Raw genomic sequence first — 9,825 nt, forward strand, 5'->3', positions numbered from 1 at the left:
ATGTCCGCAGAGGACAGAGACACCGAGGGACACCAGAGGACAAACAGTGGACAAATAAGACCTGTATAAACAAGGGGACATACGAGGAGACATTGAGGGACAAACCAGGACTGTGAAGGTAAATCTAATAAATCCCTGTGAGGACAGACATAAAAAGACATTTGAGGACATTGAGATGATCAAATACATCATGAAGACACTGAGACATAAAGTGATCAGTGTTTGTCAAACGTGGACATGATGATGTCTTCAAACGTGGACATGATGATGTCTTCAAACGTGGACATGATGATGTCCTCAAACGTGGACATCATCATGTCCTCAAATGTCTCACAATGATTCATTTTGAATGATTTATTTGTTTTATGGACAAAAGTTTCTCAAAACATTTGAAGACATATTTTATTTCACATTTATTTATACAGATTGTCTCATTAAGACACGTGTCTCATTTTCAAGAGACACCTGTCAAGGACACAATAGAGGGACAGACGCACAATAATGTCCAAAATATCAAGTGAATGAATTCAAGTTCTTCCACAGATGTCCACAGATGTCCTCTCCCACAGATGTCCTCTCCCACAGATGTCCTCTCCCACAGATGTCCTCTTCCACAGATGTCACACACTGATGATGTCCTCCATGTTTTTGTCTCCCAACAGGTTGGATGTAAAGACAAGGACGGCATGGTGTCCCCGAGGTGGACTGGTCTTCCTGTGTCCCAGGTCCAGGTCCAGGTCCTGGTCCTGGTCCTGACGGGTTCTGTCTCTGCGGCTCGCTCCGACAGGAACATGGTGTCAGAGGAATACGTGAGCGCCACCGTCAACGCCACGGTGATGGACGCACGAGGACACGCTGTCCACGCCATGAGCAGCGAGGACGGGACGTATGGACAGAACTCACCCAAGGTGGACACGAGGGGCGTGGTCATCACACCTGCACCGCATCACGGAGGTGAGGACACACACACACACACACACACACACACACACACACACACACACACACACACACACACTCTTTGCTGCAGTAACCATGGTTACCCTGTGTGTCCTCAGTGGTGGACCGTCAGGGCTGTGACCCCAGCACTCGCTTTGTTGTCCCTCCTCGTGGCGTCCAGTGGGTGGCGCTGCTGCAGAGAGGAAACTGCACCTTTAAAGAGAAGATCCTGAAGGCCACGGCGTTCAACGCCACCGCCGTCCTCATCTACAACAACTCTACAGACAAGACGGTCAAGATGGGACATGAAGGTCAGTCACCTCATCATCATCATCATCATCATCATCATCACCATCATCATCATCATCATCACAGTGACATCATCACAGTGACATCATCACAGTGTGTGATGCGCGAGCAGTGACTTCCTGTCGATCGATGTCAACGACTAAATATAGATGAGAACAAGTCATTGATCTGTGTGTGTGTGTGAGAGAGAGAGAGTGTGTGTGTGTGTGAGAGAGAGAGAGAGAGAGAGAGAGAGAGAGAGAGAGAGAGAGAGAGAGAGAGAGAGAGAGAGAGAGAGAGAGAGAGAGAGAGAGAGAGAGAGAGAGAGAGAGAGAGAGAGAGAGAGAGAGAGAGAGAGAGAGAGAGAGAGAGAGAGAGAGAGAGAGAGAGAGAGAGAGAGAGAGAGAGAGTGTGTTCAGTACAGTACTTACCCTGTGCTACTCTCATGGAGCTAATGCTAAGCTAACTGTGTTTGTGGAGAACACAGTTCATTAAAATCACTGATGTTAAAATCAGTGACGATAAAATCACTGACGTTAAAATCACTGATGTTTAAATCACCGGTTTAACATCAGTGATTTAACATCAGTGATTTAAACATCAAAATCACTGATGTTAAAATCAGTTATGATAAAATATCTGATGTTAAAATCAGTTACGATAAAATCACAGATGTTAAAATCAGTTACGGTAAAATCACTGATGTTAAAATCACAGATTGTTTAAAACACTGATGTCAAATCACTGATGTCAAATCACTGATTGTTTAAACCACTGATGATAAATCACTGATGTTTAAGTCACTGATTGTTAAAATCACTGATTTTTAAATCACTGATGTGAAATCACTGATTGTTTGCAGGTACTGGTGACACAGTGGCCGTGATGATCACTGAGGCCTACGGTAAAGAGATCCTGACTCACCTGGACCGGAACCTGAGCGTTCTGGTCTCTGTGGTTGTGGGTCAACGTGGTCCAACCAAGAACATCAACAGAGGTTCTCTGGTCTTTGTCTCCATCTCCTTCATCGTCCTCATGATCATCTCGTCTGCCTGGCTCATCTTCTACTTCATCCAGAAGATCCGCTACACCAGTGCCAGGGGCCGCAACCAGGTAACTACATGCTAATTTACATGCTAACAAGCTAATATACAACAGACATGCTTATCAAAATATGGTCAGGCTAATATGCAAATAGGCAATTATAAAGCCAACATTCACAACTAGATAAAAATAAAATATAAAAAAATATAAAATGTACTTGGTAAAATGCATGCTAACAGGTTAATATGCTAACAAGCTGGTATGCAGCCTAAAACACATGAACAAGCTAATGTGCTAACAGGCTGTTAGTGAACGGAGCTCTGATTGGTCCTGATGACTGACACACTTTAAACATCATCGGCTAATGTGCTAACTGACGCTAACAGGGTAACAGGGTAACAGACAGTAAAAGCCCCTCCCCCTCTGGCCTCTTCAGATGAATGATTAATATTAAATGAGTTAAATCTGCTGAGGACATGGACCACGATGTCCCCGTCCTCCCCCACTGTAACCCAACCCCCCGTCCTTCAGCTCACCTCCAACAGGAAATACAACTGTCCAACTGTCCAACTGTCCTACAGTCCTACAGTCCAACTGTCCAACTATCCTAGTCCAACTGTCCTACAGTCTGACATCATCACTGTCCTTTGTGTCTTCTGATTGTCCTCTGTTTGTCCTCTGATTGTCCTCTGTGTCCTCTGATTGTCCTCTGATTGTCCTCTGTGTCCTCTGATTGTCTTCTGATTGTCCTCTGTGTCCTCTGATTGTCTTCTGATTGTCCTCTGTGTCCTCTGATTGTCTTCTGATTGTCCTCTGTGTCCTCTGATTGTCTTCTGATTGTCCTCTGATTGTCCTCTGTGTCTCTCAGCGTCGTCTTGGTGATGCTGCAAAAAAAGCCATCGGAAAGTTGACGACGAGGACAGTGAGGAAAGGAGACAAGGTAAGAAGACCACAGGAGCTGTCCATACGTCCACATGTGGACAGTAGGACGGTCTACTGCTGCTACATCTGCAACTGACATATCGCCCTAGTGGACAGACATGTTTGACATGACTGAGACCACCAGTAGACTGTATTCTAGACCACTACAGGGACAGTGGACAGTCCAGTCCCTTAAAGGGTCCCCTAGACCACTACAGGGTCAGTGGACAGTCCAGTCCCTTACCGTGTTCCCCTCCCTGTTGCAGGAGACCGACCCGGACTTCAACCACTGTGCCGTCTGCATTGAAGCGTACCAGCTGAATGACGTGGTCCGGATTCTGCCCTGCAAGTGAGTCTCTGATAGCACGTCACATGGGTCCTGGTCCTGGTCCTGGTCCTGGTCCTGGTCCTGGTCCTGGTGTGAACCTGCAGTCATTTAAAGACCTCCTTGACTTCTTTGACAGTTTTGTTAACCTATTGTCAACTAGTTTATTGTCCTTGTCATGTTCTGTTTACACTGTGAGCCAAGTCTTACTAATATATACTGTATATATATACGTACATATATATGTATATATATATAAATACTGCTTGTGATTGGCTGTCTCCTCAGACATGTCTTCCATAAGGTGTGTGTGGACCCGTGGCTGAACGAACACTGCACTTGTCCCATGTGTAAACTCAACATCCTCAAAGCTCTGGGCATCATGGTGAGTCAGTGATGACATCATCACCAGGTCACATGATTCATGATGTCACAGCGCTCATGTCCTCTGTCCTCAGACCAGTCTCCCCTGTGTGGACAGTGTGGTGTTGGACGTGGAACGTCTCGGCATCGGTCAGGCGTCTGGAAGCCAGAGGGCGCCACTGAGTGACGGCAACCAGCCGTCCATCAGCCTGGAGCCACTCAGCCCCTCCTACCCTGAGGCCACGCCCAGAACACCTGCTGACATCACCATCGCTGTGACCAGTAAGAACGCAGCGTGACACATGACTACACTGACCCAGATCCTGACTGATCCAGATCCTGACTGACCCAGATCCTGACTGACCTGGACTAAACTTATCCCAGATCCTGACTGACCTGGACCAAACTAATCCCAGATCCTGACTGACCTGGACTAAACTAATCCCAGATCCTGACTGACCTGGACCAAACTAATCCCTAACCCTAAAGCGGTTGTTTTTGGTCTCACCCCTAGGTGGCGGTCACTTCTTCAACAGGAACTCGATGTCTCCTCGCAGCATCGTTTGTGACCTGGAGCTGCCGGACCTCCAGACCTCACTGGACCTCTACGATGACAAGTCATGAGGTCAACGTGATAACCACGCCCACGACCCTTGACCTGCTGAAGGGGAGGAGTCTAATAACAACAAACTCATTGGTTTTTCTTTGGTTCAGACTGAACGTGGATGCTGGAGTCAGGATCCTGGTCTTGGTTCACACTGAACCAGGATTCTAGACACTTGCTTTGGTTCAGACTTGTGTTTTTTTATTTCTTGCAGAAGAAGAACTGGAATAATAATAATATTCAAATTAAGAGCTTAAATCCAGAACTGATTTCTGTCCAGGAACTAGAACCTGAACCAGATTCCTGTTAGAACTGAAAGTCATGTTGTTGCTGAGTTCTTTGATCCTGGAAACATGTCTGTAGCTTCCACAATCATGTTATTTGGAACAAGTTCTTTAAAAGTTTCCATTGAAGGTTTTTGGGAAACCACAACAGAACGTTGGTACCTGGAAAAGTCCTGGACCTCCTCACGTGGTCAGAGGTTCTTTGTGCCTAAATTAGAGCCTGTGTTCTCTGGGTTCTTCCAAAGAAGTCCTCTAGTCTTTACTTAAAGGTTTAAGGGCTGTTGGGTTCTTAGAAACATGTTCCTCCAATGAAAGGATCCTGAAAAAAGGTTCTTGTAAGTTCCTACAATGTTTCCGGAAAAATGCCCTGAAATTGTTGAGGAAAAGGTTCAAGGAAGTTCTTCATAGTTTTTGAATTCCTGAAAAGATTTCTGGGGTTTTCTTCGCCGAAAAGAGATTGAGTTTTTGTTTTGAAAAAATATCCAAGTTCCTAAAATGTTCCTGAGGAAATCCTGAGGAAATCCTGAAGAAATCCTGAGGAAATCCTGAGGAAATCTTGAGGAAATCCTGAGGAAATCCTGAGGAAATCCTGAAGAAATCCTGAGGAAATCCTGAGGAAATCCTGAAGAAATCTTGAGGAAATCCTGAGGAAATCCTGAGGAAATCCTGAGGAAATCCTGAGGAAATCCTGAGGAAATCCTGAGGAAATCCTGAGGAAATCCTGAGGAAATCCTGAGGAAATCCTGAGGAAATCCTGAGTGCCTGCAAAGGTGAACATGTGTCTTCACATGGTTCCCACAGGTCCTAAAGAAGCTCTTTAGATGCTCCCTTTGTTCCTGGGAAAACAAATCCAGAACCTGGACACAAGTGAACCTGACAGAGTCTGGGACAAAACCTCAGGTACACACCTGGACCTGGACCTGGACCTGGACCAGAACTCCTTGTCTGTAAATACTGACTGGACCCGGCGCCAGGATCTGGACCCTGATTTTGATCCTTTGTGAAACAGTCCCACACTTCAGGAGACCTCAGTGAACATGAAGTCACCAGGTGGTCTCTGTAATCCCTGACCAGACCAGGTCTGAGGTTTCCTGAAGTGGACTTTAAACCTATTATCAGCTTTATGTAAAAAGAACCAGTTATAAACAGCATTATAATCAATAACCTGACTGATCAATGATCAATATTATCTCTGATACGTCTGATGGACGAGGACGCGCTGTCATGTGATGATGAAGATGATGAAGATGATGAAGATGACGTGTATCTTTACTGCTTCAGCATTAATGTGATTAAACTGTTCTAATGTTTGACAGGACACTGACTGCTGAGTGGTGTGTATTTATTATGTCTATATATGTATGTGTATATGTACAGTGTCTATATATATGTATATGTACATGTACAGTCTATATATATACACTATATATATGTGTATATGTAGTCTATATATACAGTATATATGTGTGTGTGTGTATATATATATATATATATACACTGCATATATATGTGTATGTGTATATGTAGTCTATATATACAGTATATATGTGTGTGTATGTATGTGTATATATACACACTGTATATGTATATATATGTATGTATATGTACAGTATATCAGTCAATCTTTATTATTATATGACGTAAACGCGTGTCTTTGACGGAAAACCCACAGAATTCAGGACTCGTGACGGAAACGCTACTGCAGCTTTAAAAGGAGGCGTGGTCTATGTTTGAACGACGTCACACGGTTCTAATGTTTTTTGTACTTTTTTAGTCATGGAAACTGGATTCGGTTTGAATATGTCTGTGTTTTTATTGTCTACAAATTTAAGAAGAACAAACTCCTCATTTTCAAACGCAAAAAACGTTTCAGTCTCTGTGACGTCATGACGCAGTGCGCTGTCGCGTCGACACACCCGGAAGTGATGTGCAGTCTCCTGACCGAGGGAAAAAAACATCAGCTCCGTGTTTATCAGACAGGGCCGTTACTGACGGTGAGGGGGGGAAGTTACTGACGGTGAGGGGGGGCCGTTACTGACGGTGAGGGGGGCAGTTACTGACGGTGAGGGGGGGCAGTTACTGACGGTGAGGAGGGCAGTTACTGACGGTGAGGGGGGACAGTTACTGACGGTGAGGGGGGACAGTTACTGACGGTGAGGAGGGCAGTTACTGACGGTGAGGGGGGACAGTTACTGACGGTGAGGGGGGGCAGTTTTCTGACAGGAGGGGGCAGTAACTTTTATCGAGCGGGGCTGAGATGTGGATCCAGCCAGAGGAGGTCCTCCTGGCGGGGGCGCTGTGGGTCTCAGAGCGGGCGAACCCATTCTTCATCTTGCAGAGGAGGAGGGGTCACGGTCGAGGAGGGGGTCTGTCCGGTGAGTATCTGACATTTGGTCCATTTGTTCTTGTCCTCTTCAGTTTATCTTTGTCCTGGATTCTGGACCATTCTGGACCATCCAGGTCCACTGGTTCTCAGTGTCTCTGGTCATTCAGTCAATAGAGCTCTGTCCCTGGTCTCACTTCACCTGGACAGGTTTGCTGTGGAGCATGTGAAAAGCTCCACCTACTGACCAATCAGATTTCTTGGAAAATTGCTCAGATGTGTGAAGGTGTCCTGGTTTACCTGGTTTACTTATGTCCTGGTTTACTTGTGTCCTGGTTTACCTGGTTTACTTGTGTCCTGGTTTACCTGGTTTACTTGTGTCCTGGTTTACCTGGTTTACTTGTGTCCTGGTTTACCTGGTTTACTTGTGTCCCGGTTTACTTGTGTCCTGGTTTACCTGGTTTACTTGTGTCCTGGTTTACCTGGTTTACCTGTGTCCTGTTTACCTGGTTTACTTGTGTCTCTGTGTCCCGTGTGTGAAGGTCTCCTGGTTGGGACTCTAGATGTGGTTCTGGACTCCAGTGCCAGAGTGGCTCCGTACAGGATCCTTCTCCAGACTTCAGACTCTCAGATCTACTGGAACATTGCCTGTGGTGAGTGGACTCTCTGGTCTGGTCCACACTGATCTGGTCTGGACTGATCTGGTCTGGACTGATCTTGTCTGGACTGATCTGGTCTGGACCGTGTTGTTGATCTTCACTCTCATCCTCCAGGTTCTTCCAGGAAGGAGATCACGGAGCACTGGGATTGGCTGGAGACCAACCTGCTGCAGACGGTCGCCATCTTTGACAACGATGAAGACGTCACCACCTTTGTCAAAGGGAAGATCTGTGTATGTCACTTACTTTCACTTCCTTCACTGAATGATGTCACTTCCTGTCCTTCACTGAATGATGTCACTTCCTGTCCCTCACTGAATGATGTCACTTCCTGTCCCTCACTGAATGATGCCACTTCCTGTTGTCTTATCACTAAGTGATGTCACTATTTTCAGGGCATTATAGCAGAGGAGAAGCGTCTGAAGCAGAGGGAGGAGCCAGAGGAGGACAGTGGGAAGTTCCGGGAGGCGGAGCTAAAGATGCGTCAGTTGTTTGGGATGCCTGAAGAAGAGAAGCTGGTCAATTATTACTCGTGCAGCTTCTGGAAAGGACGAGTCCCTCGCCAAGGCTGGCTCTACCTGTCCATCAACCACCTGTGCTTCTCCTCCTACTGGCAAAGAGGGTTATGAGCCATCAACACAACACAAACCACATACACAACACAAGCACAACACAAACACAAACACAAACACAATCACAATCACTAAACAAACAACAATCACACAACAATCCACAAACAATCACAATCAAACAACACCAATCACAAACACAAAACAATCACAATCACAAAACACAATCACAAACAATCAACTTACAATCACAAACCAACTAACCAAATCACAATCACAAACACAATCACAAACACAAACAAAATCACAAAACACAATTACAACACAAACACAAAATCACAAAAACAAACAATTACAAACACAAACAATCATACACAATCACTAAAACACAAACAATCACAAACAATCACAAACACAATCACAAACACAATTACAATCACAAACATAATCACAAACACAATGACAATCACAAACATAATCACAAACACAATTACAATCACAAACATAATCACAAACACAATCACAAACGCAAACAAACACAAACACAATTACAAAAACAAACACAAACATAATCACAAACACAATCACAAACACAAACAATCACAAACTCAAACACAATTACAATCACAAACACAAACAACTGAACTAAATGAAACTATAAAATAAAAGCCTGATTGACTGATCTCAGAGATCAGACCACATGGACATGTGGGACTGCTTTGACACGGGTTAGTCATTAACTGGTTAGTGTTAGTCATTAACTGGTTAGTGTTAGTCGTTAACTGGTTAGTGTTGGTCGTTAACTGGTTAGTGTTAGTCATTAACTGGTTAGTGTTGATCGTTAACTGGTTAGTGTTAGTCGTTGGGTTAGGGTTAGCACCTTCATCTGTATCTTTGACCCCGCCCCTCCCTCCGCCCCCTCAGTGACCTTGGTGGTGCCGTGGACTGAGGTGACTCAGTTGGAGAAGAACGCCACGCTGGTGTTTCCGGAGAGCGTCCGCGTTAGCACGCGTCACACGGAGCGTTTCTTCTCCATGTTCCTCAACATCAACGACACGTTCGCGCTGATGGAGCAGCTCGCTAACATCGCCATGCGTCAGCTGCTCGACAACGAGGCCTTCGCCGCCGACCGCTCGCTACCCAAACCCTGCAAGACGCTGAAGAACGTGTCTGCTCTCAAGAGGTGACGCTCTGCTCAGTGACCTGTGACCTCACACCTGACCAGCTGTTTCCTGTCTGTCGTTGACCTGTGACCTCACACCTGACCAGCTGTTTCCTGTCTGTGTCGTTGACCTGTGACCTCACACCTGACCAGCTGTTTCCTGTCTGTTGTTGACCTGTGACCTCACGCCTGACCAGCTGTTTCCTGTCTGTCGTTGACCTGTGACCTCACACCTGACTAGCTGTTTCCTGTCTGTCGTTGACCTGTGACCTCACACCTGACCAGCTGTTTCCTGTCTGTCGTTGACCTGTGACCTCACACCTGACCAGCTGTTTCCTGTCTGT

General features: G+C 45.7%; 2 protein-coding genes across 2 annotated transcripts in view; both read left to right on the forward strand.

The window, feature by feature from the left end:
* Positions 1-237: 237 nt before the first annotated feature.
* On the forward strand, positions 238-4,525 carry rnf130 (ring finger protein 130; the record flags this gene model as incomplete). The annotated part of the gene is made up of 9 exons (XM_083906120.1): positions 238-327; positions 663-954; positions 1,059-1,250; positions 2,090-2,340; positions 3,140-3,211; positions 3,459-3,541; positions 3,806-3,902; positions 3,976-4,162; positions 4,395-4,525. 9 exons carry the CDS (start codon positions 238-240, stop codon positions 4,502-4,504), a joined length of 1,374 nt encoding a protein of 457 aa, XP_083762246.1. The 3' UTR covers positions 4,505-4,525.
* Positions 4,526-7,010: 2,485 nt separating this feature from the next.
* tbc1d9b (TBC1 domain family member 9b) overlaps positions 7,011-9,825 on the forward strand; it is a 9,494-nt gene continuing 6,679 nt past the window's right edge. Inside the window, 6 exon segments of the mRNA XM_083906465.1 lie at positions 7,011-7,143; positions 7,634-7,744; positions 7,865-7,983; positions 8,146-8,360; positions 8,362-8,372; positions 9,244-9,502. Coding sequence (XP_083762591.1) covers positions 7,026-7,143; positions 7,634-7,744; positions 7,865-7,983; positions 8,146-8,360; positions 8,362-8,372; positions 9,244-9,502 — 833 coding nt within the window. The 5' untranslated portion in view covers positions 7,011-7,025.

Source organism: Microchirus variegatus, assembly GCF_963457635.1.
Source record: "Microchirus variegatus genome assembly, chromosome: 19".
Classification (NCBI taxonomy): domain Eukaryota; kingdom Metazoa; phylum Chordata; class Actinopteri; order Pleuronectiformes; family Soleidae; genus Microchirus; species Microchirus variegatus.